Source organism: Halichoerus grypus, chromosome 7 (assembly GCF_964656455.1).
Source record: "Halichoerus grypus chromosome 7, mHalGry1.hap1.1, whole genome shotgun sequence".
Taxonomy (NCBI): domain Eukaryota; kingdom Metazoa; phylum Chordata; class Mammalia; order Carnivora; family Phocidae; genus Halichoerus; species Halichoerus grypus.
Window position 1 is genome coordinate 150,942,298 of NC_135718.1, and position 24,230 is coordinate 150,966,527.

Consider the following 24,230-nt stretch of genomic DNA (forward strand, 5'->3'; position numbering starts at 1 on the left):
ACCTCAGTTCTTTGAATTTTCTCATTTCCTATTAACTTCCTTTAAAATGCTCTAAATTTCTTCCCAGTTTTCTAGCGAATCTTTGTAAATGCCTCTTCCTTTACCATTCCATAAATATTAGTATTACCAGGGTGCTATTGAATGAAAGTTTGTGTCTGGGGTTGTCCTATCTCCGCCCCCCCCATTCACATGTTGAAACTTAATCTCCAATGTGATGGTATTGGGAGGTGGGGCTTTTAGGAGATGGTTGGGTCATGAGGGTGGAGTCCTCATGAATGGGATTAGTGTCCTTTAAAAGAGGCCCCAGAGAGCTCTGTCGTTCCTTCCACCACACAAACGCACAGACCATCTATGAACTAGTGAGTGGGCTCTCACCAGATACTCAATCCCTGGTGCCTTGATCTTGGACTTCCTAGTCTCCTGAATGTGAGAAATAAATGTTTGTTGTTCAAGCCTCCCAGTCTTTGGTATTTTTGTTAGAATAGCCTGAATGGGCTAAGACGTGGGGGGATTTCCTACTCAATCCCCTTTTCACTTTACATATTCTTCCCAAGAGAGATCCTTCCTGTACATGTATGACTTCAACCACAATTTGTGTGCTGACTATTCATATATGGTACATATATGGTACACAGCTCAGGTCTCTTTCTTGAGCCCCAGATCCACATATTCAAGTCTGTTTCAGACATTTTAATCTTAACATATCCCATACTGAGATTACCCTCATGTCCCCACCCACTGATTTGGTCACCCAAGCCAGCGAGCAGGCTCTTCCTTTTCCCATTTTCACCTCCCCCATACAAAACCAAGTATCAAGGTCTGCTGATTCTGACTTATTCCTGTCACTTCTCCACTGCTGCTGCTGCTGAACCTTCATTATTGTGTAGCTGGATTCTTGTAACGTCTTGCTTCTAATCTCATGCTCCTCTTCGTCAGCTTTCTCTCTAACCTGTGGAATGAAGCATATCACCCATCTGCTCAAAATCCTTTACATACCTCCCCTTGAAAGGGGTCGGGCTGAAATCCAAACTCCTAACTGCACACACCAAACCTTAGGGCTGGACTTGGTTTCCTTTCCTTTCCTTTTATTTCAGTCACACAAAATATCCTCAGTTTCCTGAACTAGCCAAGTTCTCCGGCTTCTCAGATGTTATCATGTTCATCTTCCTTATGTAACACACTTCCCTTACTCTTCAAAGGAGCCATACCTATTCATTGTCTTCCAGCAGCCTCCCATGACCACACAGTTTGTGTTGGGTGGTCCTTCCATGCGGCCCCATAATTCCCCATTTCACAACCGCATTTTAACACAAGACTATGGCTGCGTAAGAGCAGGCAAGAGTGTAGCTTTCATTTCTACATCTTCAGATATGATGTAGAGCTTATGAAATACCTAATAGATATAGGGGAGGAGGAGAAAGGAGAAGGGGAGAGGAGACTCTGGCCTCTGCTTCCATGAGAATGGCTCTTACCAAGATTAAGGTCACTAGTGACCACACAATTACTAAATGCAATGGATAGCTTTTCCCCTAAGCGGCCTGAGGTGATCTCTGAAAATGTTTGTTATTCACTTGACCCAGAAAACCCTACAAAATCATGCAAATCAAGAGGCTCAAATCTTCATGTTCACTTGAAGAACACACATGAAATTGCCCAGGCTGTCAAGGGTATGCAGATCCGAAAAGCCACCAAGTATCTGAAGGATGTCACTTTGCAAAAGCAATGTCGCTGCAATGGTGGAGTTAGGAGGTGTGCCCAGGCCAAACAGTGGGGCTGGACACAGGGTCGGTGGCCCAAAAAGAGTGCTGAATTTTACCGCACACGCTTAAAAACACAGTGAATAATGCTGAACTTAAGGGTTTAGATGTAGATTCTCTGGTCATTGAGCACATCCAGGTGAACAAAGCCCTCAAGATGTGGCACAGAACTTACAGGGCTCATGGCCGGATTCACCCCTACATGAGCTCTCCCTGCCACACTGAGATGATCCTTCCTGAAAAAGAGCAGATTGCTCCTAAACCGGAAGAGGAGGTTTCACAGAAGAAAAAGATATTCCAGAAGAAACTGAAGAAACAAAAACTTATGGCCCGGGAGTAAGTTCTGCATAAAATAGATGCAAATAAAAAGAAAAACAGGAAAAAAAAAAAAGAAAAGAAAAAATGCAATGGATACACTTTCTGCTAATCTGGATACAGTTTTTTCAAACATCACTTCCTCCTAGACTATCTGATGGGTCCTTCTCATTTTCCTCTTTAGCATTCTTTTGTTCTGCTCACCTCTTAAATTTTAAGCCTGCCCCCAGGATATTGTCTTTCAGTCTCCCTGGGGTGCGTCCAAGCTGGAGCCTCCTCCCACACTGCAGTGTTGCGCTGCCCCCTACTGGAGCCATCTAGAGGCCAGCCAGCAAGAGTAGTGCCCCTACTCCGGTTGGAAACAGATGTTGTTACTCCCTGCTGGCTAGCCTCAAATGCTTCACTGGGCGGCAACCTTTTTGAAACCCTTTTGAAAACTCCCTGGAGGAGCAGGGTCTGAGTAAAGCCCACCCACAGTTCACTTCCTTCCTTTTCTCTTTCTCTGCCCTTGTGACTGCCTCTTCCTCCTCCTCAGCTTCTTTAAAATCTTCCCTAGATAACTCCATTTTCTTTAAAATGTTCTTTAAAATAATTTTTATAATTTTCTTTAAAATCTTCCCTAGCTAAGTTTTCTTATTTGTCTTTAAAATCATCCCTAGCTAACTCCATTTCAACTTAGCTCATTCTACTCCTGTCTTACGTTCTCTTCTAGTGCAAAGATTTACGGTAGCCCACACGGGGGGAGGAGTTGAAGATTGGGGTGGATTGGAGCTGAACGTTGGTCTGACTCAGATTTCGTTATAAAGTGCAGGCAATAATGCCTGCCCTTCTCGCCTCACAGGGCTCCCATGTGTTCAAGTGAATGGGGTGTCATGTGCAATTTAAGGCATTGGGCTGACTCAGTTTCCCCATGCTGCTCCTTTGGGGAAGGGTAACTACTTCTATCGTAGGAGTTCACAGATTGAGGAGAGCAGTGTTTTTACTGGGCTCCTCTATGTTGAATCAGGAGTGTCTCCAATTCAGAAATAGCTACAAATATCCTGTATCAGGGACTGTGGCTTGCCTTATGGGTCCCCAAAGTGCCCTAGGTGGGCAAATAATTCATTTATATTCAGGAGGGATGGGTCCGAAATTTCTTAGACCACAAGGCTGGGAAATCCATTCATTTGGGCCAAGTAATCTTGCTTTTTCTACTAATGTTCAGTAGATAGGCCAATGTAAGGGTACAAGCAGTGACTTTATCATAAAGGAGGAGCCTGAGGGTGGGGCTTAGGGCATGGGAGATCTGATTTCCTACATTTTCTGCTCTGAATGACACTTACATATCACCTATTCCTCTCATGACTTAGGGTTGGCTCAGGCCAGAAATCCCCTGCAGTCTTGGTGAGTACCTACTAATTTTAACTTCTGGATTAATCAGGGTGACTCATGCCTGGGAAACCAAAGCCAGATATTCTCTATCAGGAGACTTTAGTCTTTTCTTTTTTTTTGGACTTTAATCTTTTCTGAGCACTGACCCCTCTGAGAATCCAACAGAAGCTATGGATCCTCTCTCCAGAAAACAGAACCAACTGCACATTCAAACAGAATAGTTAATTTCATTTTGCTTCCGTAGTGCTCTCAGATATGGGGGCTTCCTGTTTTTGGTCTCCAGGCTCCACCCATGAGTTGCTGAGTGTCGAAAAGGTCAGCGAGTGTTTCTCTAACCTTGGGCCACGATTTCAAGGGCTCTGGAGCCCTTAGTCCCTTTCTAGCCTGGTTCTGGCCTGTCTCTAGCGTTCCTGGGAAGTAACATGTGCTCCCAAAGGTGGGAGTGGTGTCTGGCTCTGGAACTTCTAATGCTGCCTCATTTGTTCCTGGCAACCAGCATTCAAGGTACTTTACACAAGTTGTGTGCATGTGATTGTGCATTGAAGGCCTGGGTGAGATGGGAAAGGGGATATGGGGTGGGGCTTCGTCCTGAAAGTGGAGTGTGGTCTCCAGGCAAAAGATACTTCTATGCTGGTAGGAGGGCTGTGGCGAGTTGGGGAACCTTCTTGAGCCTTAGAGAATCATCCCCTCTCTTTTCCCAAGGGATCATGACAAAAACAGGACCTCAGGGAGACGGGGAAGGAGGCCCCTCAGATTTTGTTCCATGCTTTGTGGTCTGGGAAGATGTTGTGTTTTGTTTTGTTTTGCATTTTGGGTAAGAGGAAGCTGCCCATTGACTGCTGCCACATTTTCTGCTCTGTACACTGTGCTCCCTGAGTCATTCTCGAGGCCTCTGTCTATGCAAGGGTTTGTGTCCTGAACAAAGGTAAATGATGTTGTCATGGTCCCAAAGAGAGATCTAAATTGAAGGAAAGGAAACTCGGAGAGGATTGCTCTCTCTAGGGTCTCTGAGTGAGGGTCTGAGCAGAGGCCTGAGGTGCTTCAGTATCGAAGGAGCCCCCAGTGTCTAGTTGTTAAGAGTTAAGGGTCATTCCTCTGCCATGGGCTGTTCTTGTCCCCCTGATGTACCCAGGGACTGAGTTAACGCTCCTTTCTGTTACAGCTGTTCACCTTCCAGTACCTTTCTTTTCAGGTCAGCTGAGAAGTGGGAGTTAAGCTGTTGCCTTTCTCACTATTCCCTCTAAGAGATACTGAGGTTTTTTCCATGTCAAAGGCTTTAGTGCTCACACTATGGAGAAAAAAAAAGAGTAAAAATGAAGAAGCACAGGGAACCAACACAGCATCAGAAAATTACGGTGTAGCTTTTAGGGAGAGGAGACAATCATGCTCAGTCATGCCCTGTTGACCACTCCTGCAGGACCTCTCAGGATGGCAGTACTTTGGATTTGGTTGATGACTGTATACATCTAGACACACGATGTCTTCAGGGCATTCATAGCTGTGTGGGCTCTGTGGGGCTGACTCAACTCAGAACACTGATATGGCTTTGCGAGTGGGGGCTGATATGAAATATTAATCCAACTTTGGGAAAGATAGTGCTGCTAAGAGAACTGGAATATTTCAGGACTTTCTCTAGACACAAGGGCAATGTGTCTAAATCTCTTCCTGCATGGATTATGCCCACAGATGGTCCTCTTATTCCTAGTTTTTGACTTTCCCCCTATTAATCATATCCATTTACATTTTTTTTTTTTTTTAAAGATTTTATTTATTTGACAGAGAGAGAGATAGTGAGAGCAGGAACACAAGCAGGGGGAGTGGGAGAGGGAGAAGCAGGCTTCCCGCCGAGCAGGGAGCCCGATGTGGGACTCGATCCCGGGACCCCGGGATCATGACCTGAGCCGAAGGCAGACGCTTAACGACTGAGCCACCCAGGCGCCCAATATATCCATTTACATTTAACTTTGCTGTTTGCCTTGAAGGAGGTGCTTTCTCTGTTATGGCTAGGTTTTCTGCCCAGGATTCACTGCACCGTCCTCTCCCTCTGCCCCTCCTGTAGGCTGCCATTTTTATGTGACTTCCTCCTGTAAGCCTCCAGATTATGATTGGTGAATTGCTTGTTTGGTTGTTTGTCTCCTTGAGAGGACATGAGGACAGAGACCATGTACTGTGCTAAACCCCAGCAGAGTGCCTGGAACATAGCCGGGGCTCAATAAATAATTGTTAAATATATGAATGAATGACTTCAAAGAACTTTCTTTTGGGCTCTATGTCTAGATCTTCCTGGGGACATAGTAGTTCTCTCCTCCCTGGTAAGGGATACTTTGGTGGAAAAATTTGAGAAGCATTTTTAAATCTCCTCTTTCATCCCTCCTCAGGCTTGAGTCTCTCAGCTCTCTGATTTCAGGTACCCTTCACTACTGGGCATCTTCCTCATCTGCTCATAGCACTTAGCAGAGTGCAGTGGAAGCAGCATGTGCTGGGAATCAGAAGACCTTTGTTTTATCTGAGTTCCAGGCCACAGGATTTTCTATAAAAAATAAAAGCTTTCTCAACTCTATAATGGGTATAATAATATGCTTCCCATTTTTTCAAAGGGTTATTATTAAGATCAAATCAAATGAAGAATGTGGAATTGCTTTGCAAATGTGACACACACAATCTGAGACAGATAAGAGCCTGGGAAGGACATAAGTAAACTTCAGAGCCCAAAGCTCTCTCTTTACCCACAGATCTGAATTTTTAACTGCTTTTTAAACATCTCCAGATTCTCCAAACATATGCCCCAAATTTAATTCATCATCTTTGTTCTGGCTATCTATTGCTGTGTAATAAGCCACCACAACTCTGCAGCTTAAAATAATAATCACATATTTTGTGCACGAATGAGGGGGTGGACTGTGCTCAGCACCCTGGGATAGCTCATGTGTGTGTAGCCAGATCATGTTGGGGCTTGGGGTCATCTTTGAGGCTTCTTCACTCATGTGGCTGGTGCCTAGGCTGAGTAATACTACAATAGCTGTGTGTCTGATCTTCTCACATGGCGGCCAAACCTTCCAGGGTGAGTATCCTGAGAGAAGTAGGCAAACGCCACATGGTCTTTTCTAACCTCACTTTGTGAGTCATACTTCTGCGGTCTCCTACTCATTGAGGCCATCAACAAGGGGAGGGGACGTAGATAACCACCTCTCGATGGAAGGAGTGTCAGAAATTTGCGGATTTAAAAAACATTTTTATAATCTGCTGTTCCTCTGCTGTTTGATTTCTCAATAAATGACATCTCTATGTCCAATTACTGAAGCCAGAATTCTGGAAGCCATCTTCACCTCATCTCTTTTCCTTGCCTGTCATATCCAATGAGTAAGTCCTATTAATTATACCTTCAAAAAGTCTCTGAAATATATCTAATTCCATCCACCTCTGCTGGCAGATAAACCACTTATTCTAAATCAAGACATCATTTTCTCGCATCCAACTACTACAATAATAATTGTAGTAATCCTGCTTAAAAGCTCTTTTTTAAAAAAAAATGCAATTCTTCTCTCTGTCTAGTATTTACCATACTGCCATTGGTATAAATTTTCTAAAATGATTATCTGTTTATTTTACTCTTCTTTTAAAAACTCATCAGTGGGAACACCTGGGTGCCTCAGTCAGTTGGGTGTCTGCCTTTGGCTCAGGTTACAATCCCGGAGTCCTGGGATCGAGTCCCGCGTCGGACTCCTTGCTTGGCGGGGAGCCTGCTTCTCCCTCTCCCTCTGCCTGCCACTCCCCCTTCTTGTGCTCTCTGACAAATCAATAAAATCTTAAAAAAAAAACAAAACTCATCAGTGGTCACCATAGTGAAAGAGAGTTACAACAGACACTGAGCATAAGCTTGCACTAGATAATATGGCCTCTTCCTACCTTCCTCCAGGTGATGTTCTAATCAACTGCACTACTTCCACTTCCTTAAATGGATCTTGTTTTTGTGGGTCTCTGAACACTTGATACTTTTCTTCTCCTCTAGTTGGAACATTGCTTACTCCTAGTCCTCATCTTTCCCTGGCTAATTTCTACTTAAACTCATTCCTACTCACACTTTCTATGGAAGCCACTCCTGACCCCTAAATTCAAGTGATGTGCTCCCTTAGTATTCCATATTTTCCTTATGCTAACACTTATCACCAATAGTGGAATCCTATGATTAATTGTCTGTATCCACTAGAATGGAAGCTCCCTAAGGTAAGGAGCTATGTCTCTTTCATTCTATGCATGGTGCCTACCACAGAGCCTAGTCCATAGTAAGTGTCTATTCTACATTTTTTAGAAGAGTGAATAAATGAATAAATTGATGTACATATGTATGTGTTTATGGATGGATCGATAGATGGAGGGAAGGAAAAAGGGAGGGAAGGAGGAAGTTGTGAATCATTGTTTCAGTCAAGCTGGGATCTCAGCAAAGATTTTGCCTCCTATTTCACTGAAAAAATGGGGACTGGAGATCATTAGGCAGAAAACCTCTCAACTTGTTGCCTACCACCTCTAAACTACAAACTTCTCTACATCCCCAACAGTCTTGTCCTCCTTCTCTTTTCCCTCAAAGCATGAAATATCTCCCCTTTCAGGCAAGACCTGGGCCATTAACTCTGCTCTAAACCCCCTCTAGCCCAATGCCATTGGTCACCTTCTTTCTCTTCCATGTCTCCTTCTCCACTGGCTCCTTCCCTTGACCTATCATAACTTGTTTTTTTCCTTCTTAAATAAAACTAAAAAATAAAACCAAAAACCTCTTTTTACCTTCCATGTCCCTCTACACAATGCCCTATCAGTTTCCTTCCCATTCACACTGAAATGTCTTGGAATAGTTTACTTTTGTTGTCTCCTCTCCCTCGCCTTCCATTGAGTTCTTGACCCATTGCAATCTGGCCTAGTAAACTCATTAGTCTTCCCATCTCAGGAAATAATACTCTTGCCACCCATGACAAAATCTGGGGTCCTGGTATCCATTGCCAAATTATTTCCTTAAGATATGAGGCAGTTTAAGATGGTAGCATAGTAAGATCTTGAACTCATCTCCTTCCATGGACACAAATCCAAGACTACATACAGTACAATTCTCTCCGAAAAGAACCTGAGAACTAGCTGAACAGCTACTCTACAACAAAGGATAAAAGAGCCACATCAAGATGATTAGGAGAGGCAGAGAAGCAGTATCACCAAAATCCCATCCTTGGCATGGCAACCCACCATTGGGAAGGGTTCCCACAAATATAGAACTCCTCTTTGAGAAACAAGGGTTTTTTGCCCTATATCAGGCACCCCAACCTTTGGGACCTGCACTGGAGGTACAAGCTCTCCCCCAAATATTTAGCTTTGAAAACCAATGGAGCTTATATCCAGGAGAACCGTAGGACTGTAGGGAATGGAGATTCCACTCTTGAAAGGCTCACATGCAGATTCACTCATTTTATGACTCAGCACAGAAACACAGTTTGAAAAGAGCCTATATCATATGTGAAGGAGATTAATTTGCTGATTGTAAAGGGTCTTCCCCAAGGACAAAAGCTTGTTGGGATTCTATCCAGGAATGGAGGTGCTGGTCATTTTTATGTTCTGTCTCTAGCTTGCTAGTGCTGTTGGGTGCCATTTTTGCACTCACTGTAACCTGCTAGCACCTGCTCTGTTGTGCTGCTAATGCAGCTCTCCCCTCTCACGCAACTTCCTCAGTGGGCTAGTGTCCTGCTCCCTTCCCACCTTCCATAATCCCTCCAAGCCAACAGGCACACACAGCTCACATAAGGGATGCCCCTTGACACCCTCTTTGACAGTTCAGGGGGATTGTGTTTCTGGGCCCATGGGTTTGAAGTAATCAGAGACAGTGCAAGAGACAACCAAGAACTAGGGCAGAGTTAAATAATAAGATTCATCACCTACAGAGGCCACCACTTCAATAGTGAGAGAGGTAGTTGTTTTGCCTGACACATAGAAACAAACACAGAAAGTAAAGCAAAATGAGGAAACAGAGGAATATATTCCAAATGAAAGAACAAGACAAAATCCCAGAAAAAAACCTTAATAAAACAGAGATAAATAACCTGATAAAGAGTTCAAAGAATGGCCATAAAGATGCTCACTGAACTCAGGAAAAGAATGGATGAACACAGTGAGAACTTCAACAAAGAGAAAATATGAGGAAGTACCCAACACAGAAGTCACAGAACTGAAGAATGTGACAACTGAACTGAAAAAATGCACTAGAGGGGTTCAATAGCAGGCTAGATGATGCAGAAGAAATAATTGGTGAGCTGGAAAACAAGACAGTGGAACTCACATAAGCAGAGCAGCAAAAAGAAAAAAGAATTTTAAAAAGTGAAGATAGCTTAAGGGACCCATGGAACAACATCAAGTGGAATAATATTTGCATCATAGGGCTTCTAGTAGGAGAAGAGAGAGAGAAAGGGGCAGAACACTTATTTGAAGAAATAATGACTGAAAACTTTTCTAACCTGGGGAAGGAAACAGACATCAGATCCAGGAATTCCAGAGATTTCCAAATAAGATAAACATAGAAAGACCCACAACAAGACATTAAAATGTCAAAAGTTAAAGGTAAAGAGAAAATCCTAAACACAGGAAGAAAAAAAAACTAGTTGCATACAAGGGAACACCCATAAGGCTATCAGCAGATTTCTCAGTGGAAACTTTGCATGCCAGGAGGGAGTGTCATAATATAATCAAAGTGCTGAAAGAAAGAAACCTCCAACCAAGAATACTCTACCCGGCAAGATTACCATTCAGAATTGAAGGAGAGATAAAGAGTTTTCCAATAAGCAAAAGCTAAAGGAATACACCTCTACTAAAGCAGCCCTAAAAGAAATGTTAAAGGGACTTCTTTAAGCTGAAGAAAACATATGAAAGTAAAAGTCTCACTGGTAAAGGTAGATATATAGTAAAGGTAGTGGAATAATCACTTACAAAGTTAATATGAAGGTTAAAAGAGAAAAGTAGTAAAAAATAACTGTAACTGCAATAATCAGTTAAGGATGCACAAAATAAAAAGATGTAGAATGTGACAGCAACAACATAAAATGTGGTAAAGGGGAGTAAAAATGCAGGGTCTTAGAATGCATTCAAACTTAACTTGCTAGCCACTTAGAGTAGACTGTTTTATATATATATATATATATAACATATGACATATGTGAGCCTCATGGTTAACCACAAAGCAAAAATCTATAATAGATCCACAAAAGATAGTGAGAAGGGAATCTAAGCACAACACTACAGAAAGTCATCAAACTAGATTTATGGTGGTGACCATTTTACAATGTATACAAATGTTGAATTATTATGGTGTACACCTGAAACTAATATAATGTTGTATGTCAATTATACTTCAGTTTTAAATATTACTTCCTTAAAAGGTTATACAAGTTAGTTAAATGGTTGATCTCATCAGAGAACTCTTGGTAACTCCATATTAGTATCTTTAAAACTCACGCCATTTCTTCCTTAATAGTTTTACTAGAAGCCATGTGACTTGATTTTAGAGTGATGAGAACTTCTTCTTTAGGACCTCTTTCACTTTCCTGGGTAGACTCTTTGGTATGAAATGATCACTTTCTTTGATCTTGTTCCCTCCTTCCCCATTTTAGTTTTTCTTTTCTACAGACAGGAAACATGGGTAGGCACAGGAAAGAGCTGCTTCATTTTTTATTGTAAACTGCACGTAAACACAGTTACTTTATCCTACGCATCCAGACACATAACCAAATACTTCTTCCTACGATGCTTCCTAACTTTCTTTACAGTTACTTCCCCTGCCTTTGAACATATGCAATTGTTAGGAAGGCAAATCAAGATTTTGTCAATTTAAAATTAAAGATCACCCCCACATAAATATATTATAGATAAGAAAGATATTAATTTATCTGAATTTAGTAGACACTTAGCAGATTAAACCACCATCTTGATACCCCAAATTGTATTACTCCATTTCTGCATTAATTTTGCAATCTGTATTTGTAAAGTTAATCCATATTTCTTCTTTAACTTGTGAAGGAATTATAGAATTCTTTCAGAAGACTAGAATATCTTATATCCCTTTTTAAATGGTCAGTCAAGCGTTCTTTCTACTGCTTCCATCTTCAGGTTCATGTTGCTTTTCCAGGCCACCCTTTCATTAGATATTTCAAAACAAAATTCACTGTTCCATTTTCTGTTTTCAAGCGTGATCTCAGCCCTTCTGAGGCTGCTGGATCGATATTTCAAGGTTTCTTTTAGCTGCTTTGCATTGACTTTCGATATCTGAAAACTTGAATGCCATATTCAACACATTTTTATGTTGTTGGGTTTTTTTTTTTTGAGAATTCCTGGGCACCTCTTCCACTGCTCCTCTGCTTTCTTTGTCATAATAGTCATCTTGGGTGGGAGGATGGGTTAGCCTGGTGATGGGTATTAAAGAGGGCACATTCTGCATGGAGCACTGGGTGTTATATGCAAACAATGAATCATGGAACACTACATTAAAAACTAATGATGTAATGTATGGTGATTAACATAACATAATAAAAAAATTAAAAAAAATAGTCATCTTTTATTCATTTATTATTGATTTTATTCATTTATTATTATCAGGATCCAGCCATAAGACAGGGATCCACTGGCCCAATTTGGGCATATTTTCATATTTAAGAAACACAATTCATTGGTCATAAGTAACTAACTAGTAACTCAAATTTCTACTTACAGTCTCTCAAAAGATGTTAAAGGAAATCCAATTTATAAACTACAGTAACATTTCCTACACCCACCTTTCCTGTCCTCTTCAGTCTTCTCAAACCATCCCATCCATCTGCTGCCCAGACAGTCTTACTCTTTTGAGCCCCAATGCACTAGCACCCCTATTTCCTAAACTGGCTTGGGTGGCCTTGGTATTTGCTTATCTCTTCCTTTCCTCCCTGCTCATCAGTCCAAACTGGTCTTAGGAAGTAAACAAGAGGGAGAAGCTGAGTGGAAAGTAAAAATACGAAAAATATTTTTGACTAGCAGGAGGTCATGAAAGAAGAAGACTGGGAGCACTTCTGTATACATTTTATCACTGTCATCCATTTATTCATTGTCTACTAAATACTAAATATCAACCGAGTATTGTGGAGATTCAAAATTGAGCAAGATATTGTCTTTATCTTTGAGAAGCTTACAAAATTAGTGACTATGTGTCTGCTATGGTTTCTCCCTATCCCTCACACTAAATTTTGAAGTTCTTTTGAGCCTTTTGGGAATACCCTTGCCAAACATGATCTCTTTGTCCTTATAAAGCAGATTCCATTCTCACAAGGAGAAAGGATGCAAGGTATAACTGGGCCTGGATCTTAACTTGAGTCTATGTGCTGTGTATTCTTCATTCTTTCTCATTGGATGCATCCTTCTTTCTCCCTCCCCAAGGAAGTTTTAGGGAACTTGTCTGTTCTGATAGAGGTCCCAGCACATGTCCTAGGCCAGTGACCTGGTTTTGTGTTACCTCTTATGCATGCTGACACCTTTCATTTTTAGACCGTTAGGATACAAGTGAAAGCTGATTGAGGAGCTGATACAATTTTTTTGGATTTTAGGCCCCTTCTTTCACATTCTTCAATCTTTCAGATTCACATATGAACATCCATTTCTAAAAAATGTATCATTAGTCTAGTCCTTATTTTACCACTGTTTTGGTATAATAAAATAAGTTCAACAGGCAGTTGTTAAACATCTTAATAACTTAGACATAGTACTCGGTGTTATGGATACAAAAAATAATGTAGGTAATAATAATAAAACAATACATGACCTTTATTGAATGCTTACTAATCTTCCAAGTATTGTTCTAAGCACTTTATTTGTATTAATTGATTATTTGTATTAAGTTGTATTCTAAACATTTTATTAATGTAACTCTGTATTAGTCAGAGTTCTTCAGAGAAACAGAGCAAATAGTCTATATATAAATATATAGAAAGAGGTTTATTATGAAGGATTGTCTCATGCAATTATGGAAGCATAACCCATATTGTGTACTTCTCTATATGGAGAAGTCCCACAACCTGACATCTACAAGCTGGTGGCACAGGAAAGCCAGTGGTGGAGTTCCAGTCCAAATCCACAGGCCCAAGAACCAGGAGACCCAATAGTGTAAGTCCCTATCCAAGTCCAAGGCCCAAGAACCAGGAACAGTAATGTCCAAGGGTAGGAGAAGATGGATGTCCCAGCTCAAGCAAAGAGTAAATCTGCCCTTCCTCTGCTTTTTTGTTCTTTTTGGGTTATGGTGCCTACCGCATTGGTAAGGTGATCATCTTTACTCTGTTTACCAATTCAAATGCTAATCTCTTCCAGAAACACCCTCACAGACACATCCAGAAATAATGTACCAGCTATCTGGGTATCCCTTAGCCCAGTCAAGTTGACACATAAACTTAACCATTACAAACTTTATGAGATAATAACCAAAACAAAGACAGAGAGGTTTGATAACATGCTCAAGGTTACATAGCTAGCAAGTGGTAGAGCCAGGATTTGAACCAAGGCAGTCTGATTTCATCACACTATAATGGAAAATGAATTAGACTCATAAGACTCATTTGTTGTCTTTAGGAATCTTATAGTCTGGTGATAGAAGCAGGTAGTAGACATTAAACAGATCATTTCAATATAACATGATTGCTAAGATATAGACGTGCACAGGACGTTGTATCTTTCCTTCCTCTCTTCTTCACTACCGATGTGTATGATTCCTAAAAGGTCATTCTGGTGGTTGGCCATCACTTCTTACTGAGAAATAAAATGGGGTTAACTGTAAGTTGTGCTGTCTTCCTGAGCATATGTCTGGAACTTACTGGAGAGTCTGCCAAGGATGACTTAGGCCAGTAGTTCTCACCCAGAGTGGGGGTGGGACATTTGCGATATCTGGAGACATTTTGATTGTCACATCTGGAGAAATGCTACTGGTCTCTAGTGGGCAGAGGCCAGGAATGCTGCTGAACATCCTATAATGCACGAGGACAGCTCCCACAACAGAGACTTACCCGGCCTAAAATGTCAATAGTGCCAAGGTTGGAAAACACTGATCTAGGCTGTCTATTGTCACTACTTCTATTAATTCACATGGAAACAAGTAACAGAATGAGAACACATCTAGAATATATGTCCAGTGGTTTTAAAACCCTGAAGAGAATGTCCTGCTGGACGGCATGCTCTACGAGGCTAGAGCTTCCATCTGTACTGCGGACGCTAGAGCTTCATGCAGTGCCAGGCACATGGGCGTGTTCAAATACTGTTACTGACACTGAACTGGTTACGTCACAGAGATGACAATGTGTGGAGTGGACCAATCAGAAGCACTGTGACAATGAATGCCCAAGTATGTCTGCATATGACTAGGCGCAGGATAAGTGCTCAATAAAGTGTTGAAGGCAGAGATGGATGGTGGGAAGGATTAATAAATAGAAACTTGAAAGCCCTGGGGACACAGGCATTTTCAATCTTTTTTTTATTCATTTTCAATCTCTTATTAGTCGAAGAGAATACTTTTGGAAATGATAGATTTGTGGAAAGTGAACAGCTGGATGTATATATGATATTGAACAATATTACTGAGATTTTGTGTGACAGTAGATGAGGCCAGAATAATATAGGTCGTATTTCCTTTTTCCTCTACAGGTAGCTTCTTTCTACTGTTCTTTCTTAGCCTATATATAGATACCTAACTATATCCACCTCCTTTGTTCTTCTCCCTCCACAAAGGGTCAACACACCTCCCTTCATCTTGCATCTTCCTTGCTGTCATCTTTTCTTTGCCTTAACCAGACAAGGTTTGGGCACCCTCATGAAAAAAGAACAGAACAGCAAACACAAATAGGAACAAAAGTGAATTTAGTTAGAATGAGAAAAGAAACCCCAATGTATCACAAGTTTTAAAAAGCTGAGAAATAGCACAAAAATTACGAATGCCAGAAAAATAGCATACTATTTTTATTAATGAAATGCCTTCATGCTTCTATAATACTTTGCTAGTGAATAACTCTGGCTTCCATTCACTTCAAACTTTGTTTCTTCTCTACTTCCTGCCTACTGCTAGAGAAGTAAATCGAAGCAATAAGGAACACAAGCCCAGAGAGGGGATGTGACTTGTCATCATTTTATTTGAAAATCTACTGGCATGAGAGCAAGGGAGACTGTCGGGGCCAGCGTCAGTGTCCTTTGTCTTTATCTTCTGGGGCAGAACTAAAAGGATTATCAGCAACATGCCCTACCCCCTTACCCACCCTCAAGCTCCAACTTTTACTGAATTCCTGATCAGAGGCCAGACCCTCTGGTGAGAGAAACTTACTGTTTCCAAGCAGAAACCTCTTCTCTCTTCCCTGTCCCACCAGTACAGGTGAAAGCTTTGGCTGCTGGGCCCCTCTGCCCTCTCTAAGATGGCTCTCACTCTCATGACAGGTCATTCGGAACATCCAGTGACCGCCATCTCAGGCAGCAATGTGAGTCTGCAAATCTCCAGTTTGCCTGCTAACTACACTCAACTCACCTGGCTTTACACCGCTGATCAGAAGATTCTAGAATGGGAGTCCAAAAGGACTAGCTTCTTCAATTCTAAGTTTAAGGAGAGGGTCCGACTTAATCAAAACCATGCACTGTGCATCTATAATGTCCAGAAAGAGGACAGCAGCACCTACATCCTCAGGGTGTTGGAGGAGTATGGGAGAGAGAAGGAGTGGCATATCTCACTGGAGATACATGGTGAGTTTGGGGAGTCCCAATCTAGGGCCCTGGATGGACCACTGGGGAGGTTTCCTAGGGCACATGGGGGCCCTCTCTGGGAGGAGGATAGAGAAACCTCAGGACAGGCTTCATTCATTTCTCCTGGAGCCAGTTCCTCTGGGGAGTGAGGCTGGGCCAGCAGAACCCAAACTGATAGCCTTGGGACATTGAAAAGTTCTTCTGATGTTAGTGTCTGAAATGTGAAGGAAGGGAAAACCATAGAAATGATTTCCTCTCTAGTCTCTTCATGCTCTCCTGTGATCAACCCAAATCAGTTCTGAGCTCATCTTAATAATATACCTGAACACAGACTTCATCAGACTTAAGGAAAAAGTTATAAGAGACACAGGATGGGGCAGGAGCTGTTAAAGGAGGGTTTTTTATTTTTCAAAATGGATGGGACAAAAACTTCCACTCATAGCTCCAGCCTAACCGGTATGTGTGGAATAAGGACTAGGATATTATACTTGGAATCAGACAGACCTGGGTTAAAAACCTCGGTTGCTAGCTCACTTCCTAGCTGTGTGACCTTGGAGAAAGATCTTAACGTCTCTGTGTCCATATTTGGTAAGTTTGTTTTGATGGCAAGTAACAGAAGCCAATTTGATGTAAATTTAGCAAAAGAAAAAAAAAGAGTCTATTAAAGAAACTAGAACTTTTTAAAGCAATTCAAGGAACTGAGAAGAGTTAGGAAGGGCTGAACAAGAGGAAGAATGAGAACCAAGGCCAGCCCAGAGTTCGCAGCCTCAGGAATCTGTGGACTGTGCCTCTTTTGATCCCTGCCATGTACATGACTTACCTCTCAAAGCCTAGACTTTTGTAACTCTTGGTTTAAATTCTCAGAATTTAAAGAGAAATTTAAAGAGAGAAACTGATTAAGCCAACTTGGTTCAGGTATGCGTACCTGATCAAAATATTTATGGCCCAAAGTGTCAGCTTTTAAGGCAGAAACATGATTCCTGGGGAGGCCTCCGTGGTGTTGAGGTAGGCAAAAATTAGAGAAGAGGGGCGGGGCAAACATCCAAGACAGGGGCTACCCGAGAGCCTCAGGGCCCTCATATTGTGAAGATAATTATATCTTCCTTTTAGGATATTATGAGAATCAAAGTAGAAAATGGGAGTGAAACATCAAAAATGAAAACAAGGGGTTTTTCCCAAACCAAATCATTTTATCATGCAGTTTCCTTCTACCAGATGATTACCAAAAATACAAATACAAGATCTCTAGAAAATATTCAGAAAATATCTGTAATCTTTCTTCCCCAAAACAGTGTAAATGAAGAGTGTCTTCTACAACCCACCAGCTCAATGGTCCCTGTTCTAAGAGGCTGGAGGCTTCTTCTCACGTACTTCCTCTAAGTCACACGGCCTGAAAATTCGGGAAGTCCCGGAAAAAGGAAAAGATTCAAAGTCTCTTACAGTGGTGTCAGGAAAAGCCCAACTTTGTATCATTTACTAATTTCTGTGGTAAATGCTCCCACCACAGCCAACTCCAAGTTACAAATGGTTTCACAATCAGCTTGCAACATTCCTGAATATTTTAAATTCCACAAGCTGGTGTGACGTAAGCACACCTGCCTGGACATAAAACCCTCAGGATGGGATTAGCTGTAAGCTCGTTCTTCAGTACAGCCCCTGAATTTCTGATAGCTCCAGTGAGGCATCTTAGAGCCAGACTACCCTGGCTGGCTCAACGAGCCCCACCCACAAAGCACCCAGTGCATGCTACTCGCCGTGTGAAATGTGGAAGATGTAAGACAAGAGGCTAGACCACAGGAAATGGCGAAAAATAGTATGAAAATTGCTCAGTTCAAGCATGCAGGGGAAGTCCAGCAATCTCAGCGGGTTTCACATAGGAGACGGGTTTGGAGTTCAGGAGGCCAGGCAGGGGAAACTGCCATTGCCCACCACACGCTTGCAGCCAGAGGCGAGCTCTGATCTGGTCAATTCTTGGCACGTTTAATCCTTTGACACCAGAGCAGCACTGATTCTGTAGGTGTTTTACCCATGGCCAGAATGAAAAGGCCCAGAGGGTTTCAGAAAAAGTGGCCCTGACAAAGGAAAGAGCAGATGCTGGGATTACCTTTCATCCCATCTGGTGGCAGGACAACATCGGTGATGATGAGGTGACCTCCGACATGCATAGAACACTTGCGCCCTGCAAGAAGTACTTCCCAATGGACAATGCCATTTTATCTCACTAACATTGTGCTATGAGGTAGAGTCAGTTTACCCATGAGAAGAAGATTTAAGGGGTTAATTATTTTGTTACTGTCACTCCATGAGAGCCAATTCCAAGACCCAGGCTGGTCTTACTCCAAAGCTACTGCTTTGTCCTTTGTATCTCTGCTCCATCTATCCATCCACTCACCCATCCATCCATCTATCCATCCATCCATCCATCCATCCATCCATCCTTTCATCAGATACTTACAGATTTCTATCTGGTAAGCGCTGTGCTAAACCCTGAGATACCAAAGTTAACAGACACAATGCTATTCATCACGCTAATGTGTGCTGGGGGTTACATGAGGTTCTTCTCTGTAGCTCTTCCAGAATCAGGGAGAGGGCTTTGCCTTGTACAGGGTAGTACCTCCTACCCCAGGACTCTTGCTGAATCTGAGTCCAAGAGCTCTTGATGGACAGGTGGGCCACGGTGCCAACTGTGGGCTGGTGCTGGAGAAGGAGCCTCACCTAGCTCAGACAGTTGGGATCCTAAATCTGACCCCAGGAGATTTTTGCTGCTCTTTCTGGCCCACAGATAGTCCTAACCCCATTTTGTTTCTGGGTGCATGGCTCCCCCTCCTGGATCCATTTTAGCTTCACCCCCAAGGAGTAGCCCTTCCAGTCTGAACCTCCAGAGGTCAAAGCTGCTCACTGGCTCGCCCTGCAGGGGCCTCTTCTCCATGACACCACTTTCTGCGGCACTCAGCACCCCTCCCTAGCTCCCTTTGTATTTTATTGGTTAAACTCTCAAAGCATAATTGCCTCATAAATGCATAAACCCATTGTCTCATCTTACAACATCCTCCTCATCTTCAGATCCTGTACCTAAACCTGACATAAAAATCTGGAAGACACAGGAAGTGAACAATGCCTGTCATCTGCAGCTGTCATGTATGATCCCAAACCAGTCCATAAACTATGCTTGGTATGGGGACTCAGGGCCCCTTTCAACAGGGCTCCAGAATTTTATCCTTGAAATCACCGTTGAGCCACAAAACTACTCCAAGTTTTACACCTGCCAAGCCAGCAATCCTGTGAGCAGCAAGAATGACACTGTCTATTTCACCTTACCTTGTAAACTAGGTAAGAAATACTCCCCAGGGAGCTGGGGTGGGGGGGAGCTAGGGTAACTAGTTTTCTTTTGCATGAAATGAAGAAAGGTGTGGGGATCCTATTCAGCCTCCTGCTCAGATGGAGGACCCCATAGGCATCTGTGAGACCTGAGAGACTTGGCTTCTACCCTGGGCTCTGCCACTAGCTCTCAGCAAGCTTATCTGGCTTTTGTGGCGCTCACTGTCCTCACCTGCAAGGGCTGGCTGGCACTCCTACCCTGCTCTGACAATGCATGGTCCTAGAATCTGAGGCCTGGGTAATTGTAGGACAATCTGAGCTGTCAGGGTTGAGCAGGAGAAAAGCCCAAGTGGGACAGCAGATCAGACACAGTTGAACAGGTGCATGAAGGGGTTTCTGGCAGACAGCTTAAATCAGCAAAAGAAAGAAGGGCCAAGTAGATGAGCACGAGCAAGAACAAGTAGTGAACAAGAATGAGGGCCTTATCCTAAGGCAGAGACTCTGCTTTTTAGAAAGACAGACTCTGGGTTTCATGTTTCAGATTTCTCTGTCTCTTGGGAGGACCCACTCACTTGAGCATCATTGCTGGCTCTCTATCAAGCTTACACAGGTCCTGTAGTAGGATAGCCAGGATTGGGCAGTAAGCTCATAGGTTTTGGAGTTAGGTACTTGGGGTTAATCCTGGGATTGTCACTTAATAGCTAAGCAAGTGACTTAGCTTCTCTAAGTCATGTCCTTCTCCAAGTTGTATCCTTCTTAAATAACAGACAAAATGGTAATCCTTACCTCATGCTGTTATGAGGACTAAATGAGACAGTACAGATACCCTATCTAGAACAGTGCCCAACAGGTCTTCAGTGAATGGTACTTAAATTAGAACCAGTTCCTTCAATTCTGGAGACACTAGGGGTTTAGGGGACCCCTCAATAAATTTAGATTACTATCCCCAGCATTCTGGGTCTTGTACTTTCTACACCCCTGAAACCATATCCCCGAGTATACATATCCATACCCTTCCAGAATAACTCATATCTGTGGTGCCAACATTTACCTGAGTTCCCTGTCATGGCAGTCATCAGGGACCATGGCCCCCAGAGACACTGATCTTTCCCGGTCTTCTGGGACCTAATGTACCCTCCCACCTGTGCTGATTTCTTCACCTCTGTTCCTGCACAAGGACTATGGAATGTGTACACTCTTCTTTATTCTTCCCACCTGACTGGCCATGCCTCTTCTAGTCTCTCCTGCTACCACAGACCCTATGCGACAGTTGGGTGTCTGACCACGAGACCACCTTCATATCAACACCATATCCTGAGATCCAGAAAAGAGACACAGTCCCTATCCTTTATAAAATGAGGGTGACTGCTCATCTACAATGAGGATGAAAACAATAATAAGGCCCTTTTTTGGAAGGGCTAAGCCAATCTTGTCACTTTTCAGCCATCCAAATTATCCTAGAAAAGCACCCCTAATTTCCCTTCCCTACTGTATCACTCATTCCCTTTTCTTTTTATTTTCTGCTTCCTCTCCTGTCCTCTCCTCCATCCCCTCTGTTCTTACTCCTTCTCTCCCTTTCCCTTCCTATCAGTCTTCCCCTTCCTTCTCTTTTTCCCTCTTGGTATAGATGGGATGTGGGGTGGAGAAACTGAGAGGGGAAGTAGTCCTACCTTCCTTAAAGTCAAGACACCTAAGCATTTGGAGTTTTCTTGTTCTTTCAGCCAGATCCTCTGGAGTAGCTTGGATTGCAACATGGCTAATGGTCATGGTACCCATTGTTCCTGGCCTCCTATGGACCTGAGACAAGCTCTTCTAACTCAAGAGTGAAACTTCAAGACAGCTGAGCCTTGCCTTCATCAGCAACCATGCTGTTAACCAAGACAGGAGCTCAGGCTACATGGGATGGTAGAAAGTGTGCTATTGAAACATCTACAAGGATTTTCAAATTAACTTTTTAAAAACTACAGTTAATATTTTATTTTATATCTCCTAGTTATTTTCCAACATACATACATAGATACACATATATTCTTCCCACCAAAAGATATGATCACACTATGCAATGTTTCCTTGTTTAAATAAACGATGTGACCATCAACATCAAACTGTCAGACAATGTCTGTTCCACTGGCCCAGACAAATGGGATACAAAGGGGAAGAGCCTGGGGCTATAGGCTCCTACAGGTTGTTGTGTCTGAGGAGTTAATTTGTGCTATCTCTGACTCTTGCTCCCACATCCATGCCAAATCTCCTGGGGTTCCTTCCAGCTTTGACTCCCCCCCACCCCGCCTCACCCAAGTTCTGGCCTCCTCTCTGAGGAGCGTGCTCGTTAGGCTTCCTGGGAATATGGGGTCAGGCTTACCCCTCAGGAGTGAGCATGCAGCTTTGCCACATAAAAAGGGTCCCTCCCAAGACTTTCCTGGGGAGCCGAGCACCACCACTCCCTTTGTGGGCAACTCTTCAAGTCCTACCTGTGTCACGGGATCTAATAAAACCATCAAATGAACAAAACATTCTCACTAGGGTCTTCCATTACAGGAAGGTAGGAGCCCCCAGGCCCCAGCACTGACAGAACACCTGGGATTTCTGTTGTGTGTTCCCCTCCTCCAAGGCTTTCATGGGCCTGGAGCTGAGAGGGCCACTCAAGGATGTGTTCCCCCTTCAGGGAAGTGTCCCACCACAGATCACTTTTCATCTACATCAAACCAGCCTTCTCCGCCATCCAGCCCTCCTCTGTGTCAGAACATGCTGTGTGCTCACCAAACTCACATTTTCCTCCTGGGCTGTCCTGGTTAATTTTACATGTCAACTTGACTGGGCCCCAGAGGTGACCATATGTTGGGCCCAACATTATTCTGTGTGTGTCTGGGAGGGTTTTCTGGATAAGATTAACATTTGAATCAGTAGCCTGAGTAAAGCAGATTATCCTCCCTAATGTGTGTGGGTCTCACCCAATCAGGTGAAGGTGTGAATAGGCTCTCCCTCCCACAAATATGGAAGAATTCCTTCTGCCTGACTGCTTTTGACCTGGGACATTTGGATTTTTTTCCTGCCTTCAGATGCCATCACCAATCCTGAGTCTCCAGTCTGATGACTCAGACCTTGGGACTTGTCAGCCTCCATAATTGCATGAGCCAATTCCTTATAATAAATCTTTGTGTGTGTGTGTGTGTGTGTGTGTGTGTGTGTGTGTAGCTCTTATTGGTCTGTTTCTCTGGAGAACCCTGACTAATACATGGGCCAACAGAAAAGCTACCTTTCTCAACTCCCTTTCCATTTAGTTGGGGCCATGTGACTGGTTTTAGCCAATAGAAAATGGATGGAATTGATGTGCCAGGAAGTGAGGGACTCTGAGAAGTGGAGCCACATAATGCAAAGGGCCTGGGTCCAAGCCATCACATGGCAGGCGGCTGCCTGGTCTACACTGAACATGCCTAAGAAAGTTTGGCTTTTGTTTGTTACCACAACATAGCCTGGACTCCCTAAGTCTCCCACCATCCCCTTCAGTCCAGCCTGTGGTTCCATCCCCGTCTCACCTCTGATCGGCTGGCACCTTCCAATGGGACTGTCTAGGTCTCTTTTCTACATGCAGCATCCTTCCCTTTTCCCTCACTTTTTCGTGGCAGAAGAGGTTTTTTTGAAGGGACATGCACACACACACACACACACACACACACAAATGGAATCAAAGAGTATTTCTGGGGGAAAGCAGTAAGAGGAAAGAAATGTCACTTTATTTCAAAAATAAGCATAGTCCTTGCCTGCTAAGGAACAGGCACACCTCTCCAGGCATCATGTTTTGATTGGATCCAGTTACTTGAAGACCAGAGGCAAATACTGCCTTTGACAGCCCAGGTCACTGGCACCAACTATTCCCTGCCTCTTTCCCTCAAGCCAGTGCCAGATACATAGTTTGTTGGACTTACTGCAGAATGAAAATGTGGGGCTCCTTGTTCAAAAAGCAGGAAAAAAGTGCCATTAAATGTACTAAAATATAAAGTTTTTTCCTTTATTCCGCAGCCTTTCTGTACTTGGGATGATTTTTTAAATTGCTATTTAATGTTCTAAGTAAAGGAAATTTAAAATTTAAATTATTATTATGAATTTTATTGTTTATATTGTACAATGTTAGTTTTGAATGAAATATGAGAATATTTAATTTGTATGTGAAATAATTGAAATTACTCAATTCATATTTGGCAGCTTATACATGCATATGCATTTTGTTTTTGCTAGAACAGTAGAAATCATGCAAAAAACTAACTTAACTTTTTTTATTTTACTTCTTTTTTTTTAAAGACATTTATTCAGCATCATGATCAGACTATTACGTTTAGCAATCAATGGGTAAAAAAAAAAAAACTACATTAAAACCCTTTGTTGGAATGCTTTACACGTTCCACAGAACAGAAACTAAAATAACCTGTTACACAATTAGTCACAAATACAGTCCTCGAGTTTTTTGCCCATACACATGAGTATTGTCTAAAACACGTCTTCTTTGTAGCAGCTAGGCTCGGCCACCACTGTGCTTGACTGAGTTCACAAATCTGTTGTAACCTGTAGGTTCCCTGTCTCTTCTTTGGCTCTCCTCTCCTGCTAAGCTTTGTTTCCTGGAAGTAATGAAAACCTTCTGCCACTGCCGTAGCTCCTGCTGCTGCTGGAACCACTACAGCCACCTTGGTTTCGTGGTTTGTCAAGGTATTGGCCTCC

General features: G+C 42.7%; 1 protein-coding gene across 1 annotated transcript; it reads left to right on the plus strand.

The window, feature by feature from the left end:
- The first annotated feature begins 3,735 nt into the window (after positions 1–3,735).
- CD48 (CD48 molecule) lies at positions 3,736–21,622 on the plus strand. Its single transcript, XM_036084713.2, has 4 exons — positions 3,736–3,947; positions 15,900–16,199; positions 19,263–19,529; positions 21,239–21,622. Exons 1-4 carry the CDS (start codon positions 3,866–3,868, stop codon positions 21,316–21,318), a joined length of 729 nt encoding a protein of 242 aa, XP_035940606.1. The 5' UTR covers positions 3,736–3,865; the 3' UTR covers positions 21,319–21,622.
- Positions 21,623–24,230: the final 2,608 nt, after the last annotated feature.

What these genes read in the sequence shown, in the direction of transcription:
- CD48 (XM_036084713.2), top strand. Translation starts at nt 3,866, where the DNA reads ATGTGCTCCCAAAGGTGGGAGTGGTGTCTGGCTCTGGAACTTCTAATG. An exon ending in CCTGGCAACCAGCATTCAAG is followed by an intron (nt 3,948 to 15,899) that starts GTACTTTACACA and finishes CTCTCATGACAG; the next exon opens with GTCATTCGGAACATCCAGTG. An exon ending in CACCTTACCTTGTAAACTAG is followed by an intron (nt 19,530 to 21,238) that starts GTAAGAAATACT and finishes TTGTTCTTTCAG; the next exon opens with CCAGATCCTCTGGAGTAGCT.